The following is an 18960-nucleotide window of genomic DNA, read 5'->3' as shown; positions in this document are numbered from 1 at the left end:
TTACAAATCAAACTCAGCTGTGCCGGGCAATGGAACTGTCAGGCTCGGCTGGAGTATGCAGACACAGGAACTACTAACCAGTATTGACGCCACTGAACCAGAGGGTGCGGAGTCTAACGTGCCCCTAGTTTTCACCAGGGACCCCCGTAAGGGGGTTTGGACTTAGCTGCGCAGGGCACGCAGGTCACGGTCCCACTAGACAGTTGCCGGTGTAGCGGTAGCGGAGTCAACGGTACGGGTCAGAGCCAATCAGAGCAGACAGAGCCAAAGGGAAATCCAAGGAGTAGTCAGACAGGCCAAATCACGGTAACAGAACGGGACAACCAGAGGAGAAATCGTCAGCAAGCCGGGTCACAACAGGAAGGGATCAGCAGCAGGAGACTGGTCAGGCAAGCCGGGTCACAACAGGTAAGCAATCAAAATGGAAGCTAGAGGCAGGAAACACTAATGGACACTGATACTCTGGCACTCTAATAGCGCCAGAGGAAGCTTTAAATAGGGGCAAGAAGAAGGTGATATCCGCGCAGGGAGGGCGGTCTGACCGCCGACAGAGAACGTCAGAGCACCTGCGCCCAGCAGGCAGAGGACGGCCGGGGACACCGCACCTGTTGCTTAGCAACCAGGCGCCCCCCGGCCGAGACTATCAGGCGGCCGTCTCTGCACTGGAGGAAGGAAGCAGGGATGGCACCTGACAGGAACGGTGTACCTGCCACTGATCTCCGCACCCCTGGGGTTAAGATACATGCTGTATATTCCAATACATTTTGGGAGATGTTCCTACTGTTTCATGCTGAATACTTGGAGTTTGGGGCACCCCTCTTGTGTGTTAAAATACTTTTGGTAAGTGACTTGCTCTGAGAATGGAGATTTACTATGGGTGCTCCTTCTTGTAGAGGATTTACTGCATAGCCTACACACCATCTAGGGCAGAGGTGTCCAAGGTCAGTCCTCAAGGGCTACCAACAGTTCATGTTTTCAGGATTTCATTAATCATGAACAGGTGAGTTAATCTATTTGGCTGGGTCAGTAATTATCCCACCTGTTTCTACAGACAGAAATCCTAAAAAAAAAACATGACCTGCTGGTAGCCCTTGAGGGCTGAACTTGGACACATCTGATCTAGGGCCAGAAGTAGCCTTAAACTGGCACTATATAAATTGGGCAAATCATAAGTTTGAGACCCGTGTTTGGCATACGTTGTAGGCTCATTGAGAGTAAGTCGACTAAATCTGACTTTTTTGTCTTTTTATGAAGCGGAGTTGGGAGATTTTGAGGAGGAGACGGCCAGGAAGCACCTGGAACAGAACCAATACTTGCCGAATCAAGAATATTTGGACAACAAGATCCTCAAATACTACCAGCGGCATATGTAAGTAACCTTATTGAAAGAATTTAATAATAATAATTAAATACATCACTTCATTAAATGAAAAAACAACTTTTCATGGATTATATGGCATAGGAGATCAAATATAATCTTAATGAAGTGTATTATATATAGGAACAGCCAGGTCAGTTTTCGGACCAGACAGAGGGCCATAGTACCATTGCCACATGTTTTGTAAGCAAGTGCTGAACAGGTTAGATGAATCAATGCCAATTTAACATACAGTTTACAGTCCATCACATAACCTCTATAGAAACTCATAGCACCAGTGTTCCCTCTATGCTGAGAATTCTGGCAAGGAAAGAGTTAAATGGTCACTCTAATCAGGGCTCCACCCGAAAGGCTTGTATTCTCAATCTTCAGGATGTTTCCTAGTAAGATACAGGTTTAACTCTATCATTTCCAGATTGCTCAGCTTAGAGGGAACACTGCATAGCACTAATATCAACTCTGCGTTACAGTAAAATGTATGTCTCCTTATGAACCCTCAATCAGGTCACAGTTCTATATTTCAGTGTGTATTGCTGCAGGACAGCGCTCATCTCAGAAAACACTGTCTGTAGTGAGGTCGGCTCAGTATCAGTCTAGACATGAACTAGGGGATCCAGGTGCTCACAGATCATAACTCCAGTACAGCTGTGTAAAAGACACTGATTAGTCATGGTTAGCACTGCATGTAGTTGAGGGGTTGGGTGTGTAGAGGGGGGAGCTGCAGGACACCTAGTCTGGGTGAGATAATAAATAGAGCCTCTTATATTTATTTATTCATTAAGTAAATTATATAGGGCCTGCATATTACACTATGCTTTACAAAGAATATTTACTCATTCACATCGGTCCATGCCCCACTGGACCTTACAATCTCTATTCCCTACCACACTGGGACACTGTTTATTGACAGAAGCCAATTAACCTACTAGTATGTTTTTGGAATGTGGGAAGAAACCAGAACATGCGGAGCAAACATGTGGAGAACATACAAATTCCACATAGATAGGGCCATGCTGGGATCAAAGCCTTGACCCCAGCACCGTGCGTCAACACTGCTAACTATTGTGCCACCGTGCTGCACAATGTTTGATTAAGGGTTTAGGCTGCCCTAGGCAAATACACTCATAGGGCTAGATTTACTAAGCTGCAGGTTTGAAAAAGTGGGGATGTTGCCTATAGCAACCAATCAGATTCTAGCTGTCATTTTGTAGAAAGCACTAAATGAATGAAAGCTAGAATCTGATTGGTTGCTATAGGCAACATCCCCACTTTTTCAAACCCGCAGCTTAGTAAATCTAGCCCATAGTGTCCCCTCGAATTCCAGGCTAAAGGTAAGAATTAGCTTATCTTTAATTTAAAATTCAGCTCCTTCACCCCACCACCAACAATGTTCACATTTGCATGTTTCCAAACTCCGCTCCAGTTGGCCAGGACACAGCAAAATGTGTCACTCACTTCATTAAAACCAGAACTATATAACAGAACGGAGGTGTGAATTAGCGATACTGAACGTGAAAGGGTGAAGGTGGCGGGTGGGGACTGTCTCTCCTACTTGCACGCCCAAGGGAATTAAAACCTTACTACATTTTCCTTTTAATATTTTTTTTTTTGCTTTGGAGAACAGCTATTCTCTTATATTTGTAAAATGAATTTCAATTTATACCTCTCCCTGCTACAATGTTACAGCCCCAAAAATCTCCCGCTCCTCCTAAATGCTTTGTGCCCTAGGCTGCAGCCTAGACAGCCTATTGGATAATGAGGCCCTGGTGCTGCCCTATCTGATGAACAGCAGGCTTAAAAAAGACCAAACCATGACTTTGGGACGCAGACTCAGAGCTGAACAATAGACCACTCATTTTACATCAGCAACACATCTCCTGAGATCAAGCACAGACTGCAGCAATTATGGTGTGGGAGAAAAATAATACAGTTATAAAAGACTATTCAGAGCAGGCTGCTGCCCCTACGCTCTTGTCGCCCAAAGGCCCGTACCTACGGAGTCACAAATCCGGGCCTGTTTATAGAACCGATAATATGCCTGTAATAGAGCTTTATCATATCTTGTAACCTAATTGGATCAGTAATAAATATCAAGCAGTCTTGTAGATAAATAAATAGTAGAGCCTGCCAGTTAAATAAAGTACTTGTCATAGTCTAGCACATGGGTGATTAGATCTTTTGTCAGATGAGATGTAGTTTTGATTTTAGATTTTTGTTACGGATTATGAGTTTATAAACGAGTACCATTCACAGTTCCCTTTCTCCAGAGCATACTTGTTCCAGTTTCTAATGCCAGCTTGCAGATTATTTGTTAACTAACTACTCACCAATCATACAGATTGCTCTTTACCCCACCCACCAATCATTCCATGGAGGATTCTGTTATTTTGAGTGTGAGTGGGTAACCGAATCCACCCGAAAGCCATTCCACTGTCCAACACCAGGACCATGTGCGGAGAGATATAATGAGGTAGTGGAGAGGGAGAGACATGGAGGAAGGGCTCATAGGCTGCGTCTGTGGCGTTGCATGGGGGTCATGGAAGGCTGACTGCATGGGGGTGAAGAGCCAGGACAAGGTGTCTCAGAGATAATGGGAACACAATGATAACTGAAATGACTTGGAGACAGAGACCATGTTTCAGTTGGTGCCCATATACTATGTATTTTGTATGACGTGCTGATGGTTAGAAGTCATAAACAGCCACAAAATAGGAGTTATTTGGATCCCTACGTCCTGAGCAACTGAAATTATTGGACTCCTGAAAGTCAAAATTAGACAATATATATATTTTTTTTTTACGTAGTGGGAAGTCTCCAGCTGAGTCAGACATGCAGCTGCTGGACATAGCACGCAAGCTGGACATGTATGGAATACGACCTCATCAAGCCATCGATGGAGAGAATATGCAAATCAACTTGGCAATAGCTCACATGGGCGTCCTGGTGATACAGGTCAGTAAGATCATATGTAAGTCTAATGTTAAGGATAAGCTAGATAGGACATCTCTTTTTAGCAATAGTGGAGAGAAGAAAACATTCCGGAGAAGGATGGACCCATCCCCACATGTGATTCTCTAGTGTTAGTCTGACTTGTTTAGGAACACAGCAGGTTGTGAACCTACAATGATCGATATGTGGCGTTAGTCACATCAGGACCTGATAGGATGGCTCACGTGATTGGTGGGCTTATGTGATTGGTGGGCTCATGTGATTGGTGGGCTCATGTGATTGGTGGGCTCATGTGATTGGTGGGCTCATGTGATTGGTGGGCTCACGTGATTGGTGAGCTCACGTGATTGGTGGGCTCATGGTCACATAGGGCCTTTTATAGTTGTTTTACACTGAGTGTAACTTTTAGTACTTGTACATAGATTAAATCAACAATGAGAAAAATCTACTAAAAAGGTGCTGTTGTGCCTATTACATGCATCTAAAAGAAACCAACAATAAAATTGCTTCCTCTGGGCCGCTTCCATCAAATGCATTTTCTGCCTATATAAGAAATACGACCCTGCTTATAAGAGGTTAGCTTTTATTGTATATTTTGATACCTTTACCGTTGCACTGTGAAGATTGCTGCTAATTTTCGGAACAGCTGTTATAATTTTTCTATAATCAATTTTAGCTGCTTTCCTCTGCCAATCTGGTTATGCCCACTGCCAAGTACACATTGTTTTATTCATTTTTAAAGATAATTCAAAATGTACTATGCCCGATTTCTGTGTTGTGGTTCCGACTGAATTCTTTCAGCATCCAAATTGCTGTTTTTTCCCCCACAGACTGTTTTTTAGTCTTAACGGCAAAAACTTACTCCAACATTATCTTTGGAACCTATAAGCCTAAACCAACACTAGACCACTCTTTTCTGTGTTCAATCGATGCTGTCACTAACAAGAAACTGCCAGCATCCAATTGTCCCCGTTCTTATGCTCATCTGAAATAAAGGAACAGAACACAAAAATCTTATTTATTTAAAGTGGATTGAGGTGGCCTTGCTTTGGGAATGTTCCTAAACAAAGAGAATAATAACAGCATGTTTTACATCTCGCTCCATGTCGCTAATTAGTGTAAGAAGTCTGTTTGAGAAAACTATTCTGTGTTGTTATCACTGAGCTTCTCAACTGTGAATGACTGATAACTTGTATGTTGTAGACTAAATGATTTCTCACCCAATTGTTTTCTTTTACAGGGAAACACCAAGATTAATACCTTCAACTGGGCAACTATTAGGAAGCTGAGTTTCAAAAGGAAACATTTCCTGATCAAACTTCACCCACATATTGATGTGAGTAGCGTTGGGACGACCTCTGTGTAGTTAAGTATATCTGTTGCCTACTTAGTGGACCTTATTTTCCTAACTGTGACTTTGCAGCGTTTCCAAGGCATTGCAAAAAAAAAGGCTTTAACGATTTAAGTATTTGGACCTTCAAGGATTCCAGAAGATAACTTTCATGTAAGGTACCATAGCAGCTTTGAGAAAATATAGTAGCTACTAATACACATGAAGCACACCTTCCCAGCAGATGTTAGTGGGTGCCTTAGGGCTGGGCAGGTTGGTTTACCATGAGGACTAGCTATATCAAGGCATCTAAAGGGTGTTGGATGGGATGCAGCTAAAGGGTGTTGGATAGGATTCAACTGCAAGGAGTCCGGATTGTCAATGGATTTCCCAGATCATTAATCAGGCAAAAAACTTTTAGAAAATGTGGAACTTGGAGCTGCCACCTACTCAGACACAAACCAGAGAGCACAACCAAATACCCTATTGCTGCCAGTAAGTGAGCATTTATACTCATCTTCACCACTGAATCACAGACCAGGAAATCTGTTGCTCTAGTCCTAGAAATAGTAACACACTGATGGCAGAAAATGTTAAAACCACCACTGGTGCCTTTCTGGTGTGCTTATGGGCGTACATGTGGTTAACCGTCCGCTGTGCTAACCCCACTGTATAAAATGCATTTATCAGATTTTCTAAAAATGAAAATATATGTAAATCAAATGAATCATTGTTTCACTGTTACTTTTCTCAGAATGTTTAAGTTCTCTGATATTCTCCTGCGCAGACCCCCTGTAGAGACACCCTAGAATTCACCATGGTAAGTCGGGATGCCTGTAAAGCCTTCTGGAAAACCTGTGTGGAGTATCATGCCTTCTTCCGTCTCTCTGAGGAACCCAAGTGTAGACCGAAACCATTCCTGTGTAGTAAAGGCTCCAACTTCAGATACAGGTAATAAAAAAAAAAAAAATGGTATCCCTTGTGCTACTCACGTCAAGCTCTGATCAAGTGTATGGAGATAAGTTACGTGTTGCATCTGTTAATGTGATTTTTTTTCAGTCATACAGACTGAATAATGCAATGGATGGATGAGCCCTACACCCCATGACGATATAAAATCACACCATACCTTAATTTAAGGGAACACTTATTTTCTGCACCTTATGGTACGAATAGAACCCTAAACTACCTCCACCATTGACAACATGCGGGGGTGGCTTCTCCCTTACTTTTCATATGAAACTGCAGTGTTCTATTACTAGAGCACATGCCAGTCAAATAATGTAAGATATTTATAGAAACGTATCGCTGCTTGGGTACATCTGAAGTCTCTAATGGGAAAACCAGTATTGTGAGTTAAAGGGTCTTCTTCTTTTTTTTTGTTCCCTAGTTAGAGCTGGACCCATTCATAACCCTCTTAGGGGGTTAGTTTTACTACAAATTGTGCCCGGTGACGGTTTTAAACTGCCACACATCGCTGATGGTTTATAACTCCTAACCACTGCATTTACTATAGGGTGATTTGAGGCTGGGATGTTTAATGCCTGACGATGTATGGCGATTTGAAAACCTCGAAACAGCCGACGGTTTAATCAAAACAGCCATCAAGAAACACCAGGAGAAAAATAAATAAATAAATAAGAGAAATGTGTTTTACTTCCTTTTTCTGATTGGCTAGATAGCTCAAACATTACGTTTGAGCTAATTTGCTATTCAGAGCAAAAGAGGAGGCACCAGTGACATATGGATTATGGGGACAATCATTATTATGTGGCAAAATTAATTTAAAATAAATTTATGTGATATTAAGGGAGCAATATTATTGTATTATATTAGGGGGCTCATTATAAATATATAATTATATTAAGGGGGCAATATTATTGTATTATATTAGGGGGCTCATTATAAATATATAATTATATTAAGGGGGCAATACTGTTTGATTGCTAATTATATACGATGCACCTATGTTGCACTACCTATTGCCCTCATAATGTAATAGAAAAATTTTGCACCTTAATATAATTAAAATTGTTGCCCCCATAAGATAATTTTAAATTTATTTTGCCCCTTAATCAATAATGACTGCGTTTTAATTCTGAAGTCCGTAGTGCCTCCTCTTATGTTCTGAATGGCCTCATACCATGCGGTTTGAGCAATCTTGCCTCTCACAACCAGCTCTTTTCTTTTGGCTGTTTTCCTGGCGGTTTCTCAAACAGCACCTTAGTAAATATGGCTGTTTGCCCTCCCGATTTTTACCATAATCAAAATACAATCTGTAAAGTGGAGGTTTGTGAAATTAATGTTTTCGGTCGTTTTACTAGCGGTTTGGCCTTTAGTAATTGCAGCTGTTTTCAAACCGGGGGGAGGGGGGGGGAGGAAATGTCCAAAATCTGACAATTTAAGCAAATAGCCCTTTAAACCTACTCCGCGGGGTCAATGTAAGAAGGAACAGAAAGTGCTAAACACCAAATCACCACTAGGTGGAGGTTCCTGACACTCAATACCACACAGCGGACACTGAAAGAGCAAAACTACACTATAAAGATTCTTATATTTAAAATAAAACATATTAACCATGCCATATTGCATATAGCAAAAGTATAGAATTTGCAACATTTTTCAAATCTGCGGATACTTTATCAAATATATATATATATATATAATAAATACACATTCCAATATATAAATGTAAAAAGGTCACGTAGCAATTGTGGTATACTTTCAAAGAAATACAGGGAAATTAACCTTATTTAGAAATAGGGTGTATTTCCTTTTAAATCAGCAAGCTGTGCTAAATGTGAAATGTTTCATTCTAAGATGGACATAATTGTATAGTCTTATTAATAATAATAATAATAAAAAAAAAAGATGACTTTTAGGAAATCTTAGCTGACTGAGAAGAAGGTAGCACAGTCAGAAGGAAAACCTTTTATATGTATATAAGTGAAAGAAGAAAAACAAAAGGAAGAATAGTCACAGTAAATACAGAGGGATATGGTCTTCAGGAGGGAGATAGGCAAATCGTTTTTAATACTTCTTCATAGGAGAAGGAAAGGGACCACATATAAGTAGATAGGAAGGAGGTAGACACAAATCCACTTACAGGATAGATGATCCAAACAGAACTTATAGAACTGAAAATGGACAAGTCAATGTGATCAGAAGGGATACATCCAAGGGTACTAATATTATTTAAAGGGATATTGGTAACACAACAGTATTCTTCAACCAGTGACTGCTTCCAGTCCTACAGAACTACTCCTGCTAATCCATAGTCCCGCTAAAGCCAACTACAGACCAGTGAGTCTGACAACTATAGTGTCAAAATTGATAGAAACACTTGAATAAAAAGAATTGTAGAATATCTCAAATCTCACGACATCATAAGCGACATGGATTTAATAGAGGGATCATGTCAAACAAATCTGAATGATTAACTGGGTTATTAAAGAAATACAGCAAGGTGGAGTTGAATATGATGTAGCATATTTTGATTTTACAGTAAATCTGGAAGGTGCTGTAAATAATAGAAAACTGCAAATAGATGAAGTCGTTATTAGACCACAAGGTAAAAATCAGAAATGCACTTATAATCTGAAGATCCAAAGGACAAAACATTTACAGACTGTTCCTCACTGGCAAGATAAACAAAATGATTGATGATCTAGGTAGACTAGAGAAATAATCAAGAATGTGGCAACTATGGTTTAATACAAATAAAACCCTCCAAAGGCTGCATATAGTGTAATGGGCACTAGAATATCAGCTACTGTTAGAGCAGGAGGACATACACTAAAAGTGGAGGGTTGTTGGTTTAGGGGGAGTTTGAGGAAAAATTACTTCACTGAAAGGGTTGTAGATACAGGGTCTGAATAAGTGTGCAGGTCACCCTAGACTAATACACTCATAGTGCCCCCTCGCCTTCTACGCCAGGCTAATATACGGTGGGTTAAAATAAACTGGTCCTTAATTTAAAATCCGGCTTTGCTTCATCCCCCCCCACCAGTGTTTGCGCTCACATATTTTCGAAACTCAAATCCACTTGGCCTTTTAAAAGGGTCACGACAATCTTTGTCACTCATTTTGCTTTCATTTAAAACAAGGGCGACTCATTGTATTCAGCATTTATCTTGGGAATACGTCAAGACGAAAACCTTACTTTTTTCTCTTTCATGTTTTCATTTCCACTTTGGATAAAAAGTATTCTCTAATATTTTAAAATTAATTTATACTCTCCCTGTCACAATTTGGTCTCCATCTCTGGTTTTACCTAGTGGGAGAACCCAAAAACAGCTATTTGATTCATGGACTAAAGGAAAAGCCAAGAATCTTCCCTTTGAAAGGTAATTAGCTATAGATTTAATATCACTAACACATGAGTGATCATTACATTTTGTGCATCTTAATATTTTCCTTTCGTGATTACAGAAAGCATTTTCAGGCAAACCTTCATGAACGACAATGCCGATCCTCCCCTGACCTCCTGACTGAAGTGGCAAAACAGGTAGGCCACTTGTAGAATGTAAATAGATCCAGGTTCTCCAAATAGAAGTTATAAGTACCATCTAAGCCATTAAAGCTACCGTCAGCTTTGCAGCAAACTTCCAGTCTTCATAGCAGTTCCACAAGCTCCAGCATGCTCTGGCAGCTACAGGCAGTCTTGGACATGCTGGTCTTGTAATCCTTTAGGCACCAGCATGCCCAAGCGGTTGATGGCTGCCAGGGATTTATGGCACTTTTAGTTTCATAACAGTACCTAATCAATTTTTTGATTAACAAGTTTTACCTTGGTGCCCACTGGGTGCCACAGTACAATTCCCCCCCTGTGCTCTTGAGGATTCCATGCTACATACAACTCAAAAAACACTTAAGACCGCTCTTCTTCAGGCCCATAGTGTCTTGTTTTTCTCTGCATATTGACTTCTGTGTTAAAGCAATGTAAAGCTCACAATGGGAAGAGGCATATGTTATGAAATATGCTGTTGGAATACTTGCTTTAAATTATGCCTTGTGAATGTCACCATCAGTCCATGGCTCTATGCAAGTACTTTCCACAGGCCTTATTAAAACGATATCTAGGAGTGTCCACAATGGGCTTATATCATTCAGGACTCTCCAACTGGAGGCCTATGGACCACATGTGATGCTCCAAAGCATTTTGTTTGTGGCCACTAGCTTCCCTGAAAGCTCTATAGATGGAATAATTTATTTTTAAAAGAAAATAGTATTCTACATTTGTGTGGATCATTTCATAAAAATGCTACCAGGAATGATCCACTAGTTCTCAAAAGTATATCAATAGGGTTGCTTTCTGAGTATATCAGCAACAGGAATCCAGCACTTAGTAGACAGTATCAACACTGACTTCATGTCACCATAGGGCTTATAAGCTCAATGAATGTTGCCCAGAAAACCAACAGAGCTCATCAGCGCTTGTGTGAAAGGAGCCTGGCCTTTACTCTGCCTATGTTCAAATAAATACTGGGCACCTGTTGGTGATATTACACTGGGCATAGTAAGCACCAGTGTGCCACTACCCAAAGCATTCAATCTGATGAACGGTATTCAAGCATTTTAATAACATGTCTCAGAAATACAGTTGCTTCAATGAACTCAAAGCCTAACATTGATCCACATGTACGATTTTGTAGTTTGTTGTCCGGCTTTTCATAGCTATGAACAGCAAACTTAAAGCATTAGATGCTATATTCCCAAATTAGTAGCATTATACATAACTGCAGAATGTGACATGCATACTTACAGTGGTGCTAGAAAGTTTGTGAACCCTTTAGAATTTCCTGCGTAAATGTGACATTTCAGCTATTCATTTAAGTAATAAAAATATGTAAAGAGCCCAATAAATCCAATAACACACAAAATGTTGGAAAAAGTATGTGAACCTATTCACCTATTAAGTATGTTACCTTTCAGTAACTAGTGTGACTACCCCTTGGCCAGCAATGACGTCAATCAAAAGTTTACAGTAATTGTTGATCAGTCCCACAGATTGGCTTGGAGGAATTTTGGGCCATTTCACCTTACAGAACCGCTTCACCTCATGGATGTTGGTGGGCTTTCTTGCATGAACGCTCTGCTTCAAGTCCTGCCTCAACATTTCGGTTGGATTGAGGTCTGGGCTTTGACTCTGCCATTCAAAAAATGCAGAATATCTTCTGCTTCGTCTATTTTTTTTGCATTCTGATTTGTATGTTTAAGGTTGTTGTCTTGCTGTCCTACTTCCTGCGTAGCTTCACTTCACAGATGACTAATAGCCTGATATTCTCCTGTAGAATTTGCTGCTACAATCCAGAATTCATAGTTTTATCAAATATTGCTAGCCATCCTGGACCCGTAGCAGCAACAGTCCCACACCATGATACTGCCACCACTGTTTCATGTTTGGCATGAAGTTCTTATGTTGGAATGCAGTGTCTGGTGTTCTCCAAACATATTTTTTCTAAATGTAGCCAAGAAAAGTTCTATTTTAGATCCATCTTCCCACAGAACATTCTACCAGTAGTCTTCTGGCTGATCTAAAGTTTGCTAAAGACCCAGGTGGTCATTAGCACAGAGTGGTGGCTTCCTCCTTGTTGTCCTCTTATTCTTGTTCAGTATTTGTCTGATAGTAGACTCATGAACACTGACAGTAGCCAATACAAGAGAAGCCTGCAAATGCTTTGATGCTACTCTGGGGTTCTTTGTGATCTCCTGAAGTATTACACATGTTGCTCTTTTGAATGAATGTTGTTGGACGACCACTCCTAGGGAGAGTAACAATAGTGTTGAATTTCTCCATTTGTACACTATTTGCCTTTTCCAACCTGATGAGCATTGAGAACTCTTTTTCTGAGGTCCTCCGAAATCTTCTCTGATTGACAAAACCTCTATGACGAACACAAATTAAACTAACCCCTGATTGCCATCCCATTGATAATCAGATATTTTTTCCAACAAAAAAAATTAATGTTGGATCATTTTAATCAATAAATGAAAGAAAAAGTATTTCCTTTTATTTATATTTAGTTATTTAAGTCAATAAATGAGAACACAATAAATTAAATAAGGATCTGAACACATTTACGGTCACATTTATGCAAAAATTGAGACCATTCTAAACAAAACAAACATTCTAGCATCACTGTAAGTACCACTTATCTGAACAATTGTGGTTTCGCTATACATATATTCTTTAGGTGGGTATAGAAATTGGTCTAGTTATCGATCATTAAGAAATTAAGTGAGCATAGAAATTACAAAGGCTCAGAGGCTAATGCATTTAATTATCAAGTTTAGTAATTTTGATATTTAGAATGCAATCCAGCATTACATAAACATTAGAAACTATTAACTTCCCACTGATGTTGATGTTTGAAAGCAACAATGTACTATGAATCAAAAAATGAAAACCACCCAGAGGTTGGATTTAATCTAAAATATTTATTTTGTCCACTAGCCCACTGACTTGCGTCTAGTATACACCAGTAGACCCTGCTCTAGAAGTGTCAACAGTGTGGGCTGGGATGCGCCTGTGGAAAGAAACCGGAGAAACTCAGCCATTGAAGTCATTTTTACAACAGAGTTGGAGCACTCTAAACCAGAGGAGATGGAGCCAGTGGCTTTGCAACAATCCAAAAGCAGTTCTTCATTCCCTGGCTATAGCTACAGTTATATAGCAAGTGAAGTGTCTCAACAACGGGCGCACAGGAGACCTTTGTCTTGTTACGAGGAAAATAACCATTTTTCTAGGAACCTCAAGAGCTCTTCTGAAGGCAGCATGCGGCCTTCATCACCAAGGACTTACACTGATGCAGGTTTTGAGTCCTTTTCAGCAAGACACCAGGTGAATCGTGCTCCATCTCCCATATACTGCTATACCGATGGTCAGTCTCCAATTCCAGCACAAACTTCAGCCATAGTGGAGGAAATCATGCGACTTACCAATCAATCTAAGCTTTTTGAAGGTAAATCAGCAAACCAAAATGAAAGTGCCAAAAGGTTAAAGAATTACCATCAACCAGTATATCCCAGGACTAGCTGCAAGAGTAGTACCGGCATGGTACCCCAAACAGTAGAAAATAACCCAGAACCTTATCCCAAGAGGTCTTTGAGTCATTCAGACATGAAGTCTGCATGGTTTCCACATGGTTCAGAATTCAGACCTTTAGGTATTTATCCTATATTAAGCAGAACATCTAGTGTCTCAAGGCAGCCACTACCACATCAGCTTCTTCCTCTACCACTTCCACCTCCACCATTGCCGCCTCCTCCTCCACCACCACCTCTTCCTTCATCAACATCAAAGAAAGGTCCACAAGTCACAGAGAGATATGTATATAGTGGGACGGAATCCAGTGACTCTGAATCTGAAATAATAAATCCATATTATTATGCTGTCTTTGGGAAAAACATAAGACACCCCATGGCAAGAGTTAGGTTATCATCGGGTAGTCTGCAGCTGGATGAGGAGGAGGAGGTTCCTTTAAATGTGTGGGAATGTGATAGAAAGCCCAAACAAGAGAAAAAATATTACCACACTTAGTTCAGAAATATACAGTTATATTCATAGCCAAGAATGTCTGAACGGAGAATTGATAAATCCATTTACATGGCTGAGGTGGACCCTAATATAACAGCTACGTGACCACTGCTACCTTAGAGCTTTATATTTCACCTGCAGCTGCTCAAACTGTAAATAGTTGTATGTACATCTGTTGTGGAAATTGGCTTAACAGCAAGGACAAGCATAGGCTGCGTACAGTAAGGACATATTCACTGAACTGGCACAATTAGACATGGCTGTATCCCAGATACACCTTTTAGGAAAGTCTTGCAGGTGCAATGATATGTAATTATGGCAATGGCTACTGTCTAGCTGCTTCTGATTGGCTGAGTGAATATTGACCTTTCAAACTAATAGTACTTGATATAATATAGCCACAACACTGATGCATTAAATCTATTTACATTACTCTATTGACCATTTCATGTGGACTATATAAATAAATGATGATGATGATTACTACTATACAAGATTTGTTTTCTTTTTAACAGATTTAGCGGTGTTTCATTATGGAAACTCTCACATTTATTAATTACTGTCAAGACAATATTCTTTCTTGTATATGAGAATTCATTACATTATATTATATACAAATAGGGTAATGCGACTTTAGCATTTACTACTAGCACAGTAAAGCTGCATCCTCCTGTATTGGTCAAATACAGAACTCTAGCTCAGTAAACCTTTACTGCAGCTAACTCATGGTGGCACCAGTTCACCCAACAGTTACGGTGCACAAATAAAATACAGTCTGGTGCCATTCCTGTTTGGGAATTACTCACCACTTGGTGCTTCAGCTACTGCTCCTTCTCCATACCATGCCCAGCAAGAGCAGTGCTACTGGCACTGGCAGCAATACAATTTTATTTTGTTGAATTGAAGTGTAGTTCTATTTTTCGATGGGTGGACATATCTTAAAACTAATGGTTTTCTGTATTTTTCAAAGACCTATTAAAATCAAACTAAACATGAAAAATACTTTGATAAAGGAGTTTGAACTGTATGTGTTTTCTTTCCTTTTACAGAATATCAGAATGGCTTTGCTTACAATTTAATGACTTAGATCAATAAAGAAATGTCAACAGCAACGCAGGCTATAGTATTGTTTAATCCTGCGTAACCACACCAATTTTCCAATGTGCCAGATTCAACAAGAATGTGTTTGGGGTATATTTTGGAACATGCAGGAACTAAAACAGTTAAATTATTGGGGAAAAGCAAGATGTACGCTATTTTTAAAATTTTCCTTAATTATTAACTTGTGCAATCCCAGATATGTAAAAAAAAACAAAAAAACTAAAAACTAAATCCTGGCTATTGCATGTGTATTTTGTGCAAGGTCTTACAAGTATATGGTCCAGGGAAAAGATATATATTTATTTTTTAAACCGTTTGTGCACACTGTTATAATATACACAATTTCTACAAGGGAGGTAGGGTAGTGTCGGAGAGGGGAAGAAAACTGGTGTGAACTTCCACGGCAGCGGTCATGAAGAAAATAAGAGTAGCAATGTGCATGATAACATCATGGTTTGGGGAGGGGGGCATAACCTGCACATGGGTAGCAGAGCTTGCCATGATCAATATTCTTCTATATACTCCAACAAAACCCTGCTGATAATTCCTAAGCACTGACCAGCACTTATTCTCAAGAGAAGTGCCCAATTAGATCTCTCTGGCTTCATCAGCATTGCATGTTTTGGGGATATAGAATAATTATTCCACCTGAGCTCCTGTGAGAAGATACAGAAAACATGAACTGTTTGTGCGACCAGAAGACAAGTTTGTGAACTACTTGATTTGGAGGAGAAATAAGAGGAGCGAGAGAATAATCTTGACACCTCAACTGACATTTACAGATAGACATGCTGATCCTCTATGCAGACTATGAACTACTTATCTGGTTGCCGATTTATTGTTAGAACTCAACGATACACGCAACCCAAGTAGGAGAGGATTGTTAGATGTGCATAAAACTGAACAGAGGATATGGGTATTATACATAAGACATATTATAAATTAATCTCATTCTGTCCATTAGACAACTGCAATCCTCCAATTATCTACATATAATTCCTGTCCAAAATAAATTACACAGATGCCCCAACTTTCAACTAGATTGTAAAATACAGCAATGCAGATCAGTCATAAGACAAACGCTGCAATTGTGGACTATAGCCAACTTGAGTTAGTGTCTTCTATGACCATTGAACATCAGACACAAATTTGTAGGCTTAAATGTTAGGACAGGAGGACATAATGTGATATTTGGTTCCTAAACTAGCGGCAGTCTCTTTTCAATCTGGAAAGTTTAAGAAAGAATATTTTGTGCTTGCGTTTAACTAGGATTGTCTGCCCACAAGAAAAATGGTAGATCTACATGGAGCAGAGCGACAAGTTTATTGCCAACACAATATGTTCCACAGAATTCAGTGGCAGAGGTGTTGTAGGACCTGGTGTGGAAGTCGAATAATTGGCTGAAGGTGGTGAATTAATAATTCCTGTCCTGTACACTACAATCAGTTACAATGCATACCATACACAACATATTTATCATAACATTTCAGTGTTTTAATGTATTTCTTTTTCATATAAAATATAAATATAAAAGCTAAATAATGTTTGACATCTGAATAACACTGAGGTTTGGTATCAATCTGCTCACAATTTCATGAGAAAGTTTCTGGTGTTACTTGTGTAGTGTATGCACCTTGCGAACGCTAGTTATAAATAATATCACTATTTAATACACCAAATAACCAAGTACATTGGGGCCATAAAAACCAGTTTATACAAGTCTGGAGGTGGGAGCCTGAGGAAAGGACACCTGGCAGTTTGGAGAACAACGACCAGAGGAATTCCAATGACCGATCTAGTACCTGAGAATGCAAGAACCTTTGACCTTACAACTATAACTGTATATCAGTGATGTAACTACCTTTACAACTGTACATTGTCTAAATTGTTGAGCTCTGTGTCTTAAACCCCAGAGCATTTTTTTCTAGAAGCTTATGCATACCAAACTTTGCCTTTTAATATACCTTGCAAATGAAACCTATGTGCTTTGGAACCACAGCGATTGCAATGGACAATATTTATTAGTAGCAAAAAGATGAACACAACACTGGACATTTCAGAGAATAAAATCTACTGTATGTGCAATGTTTTATTTTTAGAAGGAACCCCTCTTTACCAAACAGAACTACAGTGGTCCCACTGCCCAGGACATCTGTGGGATGAATGAGTCACCCTTCTTGGCTCCTGTATCTAATAATGCTCCAAGGCTCACACTCTGTAATATTTAAGTAAACAGTTGGATTTTCAGGCAGGGGTATTCCAACGAGGCAAAGAGTCTAGGCAGTAGATGCAATAGTTACAGATTGCCACCTAAACAGCAGAATGACCATGTACACTCCCTGGATGTAGGTTGTCAAAAGTTGAATAGATAACGCAATATCATAGACAACCTACACCTGCAGCAATTCAGCAACTCTAGACTATGAGCCCTGGCTCAACATGGGGCTACAAACACCACTCCTGAACCACAGCAGTCTTGGGAATGGAGAACGAACGGTTATGCTGGCAGGAGGGAACCAAAAAGAAAACTCCTGGAACTTTTCCATTACCTGGCACAGCTAAGAATTGGTTAGTGGTATTACAGTGAGATGAAATCAAAAGCATTGACAATGTATAGAAGACCCAGTCATGACCATATTCAGTTTAGATTCCAGAGTATAAAAGCAGCTTCATTTTTACCTGAAGTTGGTCAGGAACAAAAGTACATTTTCAATAATATGGAATCAACTTTGTAGCAAAATTAAGTTTTGGGATACAATTCCCAATGCACTGTGTAACTAGATCACAGCTGATGCCGCTGTGATTTTGTTGATGTTCCTCATGGAAAGGTTTGGCTTTCGGTTAAGGCCATCTATGCTCTATCCTGTTCCACACAACGTAACAAAATGTTGTGACATATCATGACACTACCTATAGTAATTTACTGCGGTATTGCTTTTGTCTTGAATCCCCTCCCCTGTACCCCATGAATAAATGTGATGAAATGGATGATTTAGAGCTCAACTTGTGAGGTGCACAGCTTGCATGGAGAAATACCTGGGGAAAAAAATTCTGAAATGGTTACAATAACTTTCAATATAAAAGAACTATACTGACTTGAATATGTCAAAGTCAGCAGTTAATTTACCACTACTCCTTTGAGGTCTGCATTTACATGTATGTATATTGAAAGAGGACATTCTGAAATATACATATAAATTTGTCAGGGCTCCAATATATTCACTTAACAAAAGAATGCACCGCTTTTAGCCATACAGGTATAGTTCTCTGTTCTTGCTAATTATGTTAGTTTAGGAGCACCAAAAGTTGGAGTACTAGAAAATAAAAAAATGTATTCAGAGCAAAATGTTTTCAGTTACCAAAAGTGGAACAAAACTCAAAAACTCTTAGTACGTGTACAGTCATGGCCAAAAGTTTTGAGAATGACACTCTTTCACAAAGTCTGCTGCCTTAGTTTTTACAATGGCAGTTTGCATATACTCCAGAATGTCATGAAGAGTGGTCAGATGAATAGCAATTAATTAAAAGTCCCTCTTTGCCAGAACAATGAACTTTATCCCAAAAACAACATTTCCACTGCATTTTAGTTGTGTCACAAAAGGACCAACTGACATCAGGTCACTGACTCACTCATTAATACAGGTGAGTGTTGACAAGGACAAG

The 18960-nt window shown here is 39.6% G+C and overlaps 1 protein-coding gene across 1 annotated transcript in view; it reads left to right on the top strand.

Moving 5' to 3' along the window:
* FRMD7 (FERM domain containing 7) overlaps positions 1-15489 on the top strand; it is a 30979-nt gene extending 15490 nt beyond the window's left edge. Inside the window, exons 6-12 of the mRNA XM_075186260.1 lie at positions 1255-1369; positions 4183-4330; positions 5568-5663; positions 6445-6608; positions 9935-10003; positions 10089-10164; positions 13114-15489. Coding sequence (XP_075042361.1) covers positions 1255-1369; positions 4183-4330; positions 5568-5663; positions 6445-6608; positions 9935-10003; positions 10089-10164; positions 13114-14199 — 1754 coding nt within the window. The 3' untranslated portion in view covers positions 14200-15489. The remainder of the gene's footprint in view (positions 1-1254; positions 1370-4182; positions 4331-5567; positions 5664-6444; positions 6609-9934; positions 10004-10088; positions 10165-13113) is intronic.
* The last annotated feature ends 3471 nt before the right edge of the window (positions 15490-18960 follow it).

Source organism: Mixophyes fleayi, chromosome 9 (genome assembly GCF_038048845.1).
Source record: "Mixophyes fleayi isolate aMixFle1 chromosome 9, aMixFle1.hap1, whole genome shotgun sequence".
NCBI lineage: Eukaryota > Metazoa > Chordata > Amphibia > Anura > Limnodynastidae > Mixophyes > Mixophyes fleayi.
The sequence above is the reverse complement of the archived record's forward strand: the minus strand, read 5'-3'. Positions and strand labels throughout refer to the sequence as shown.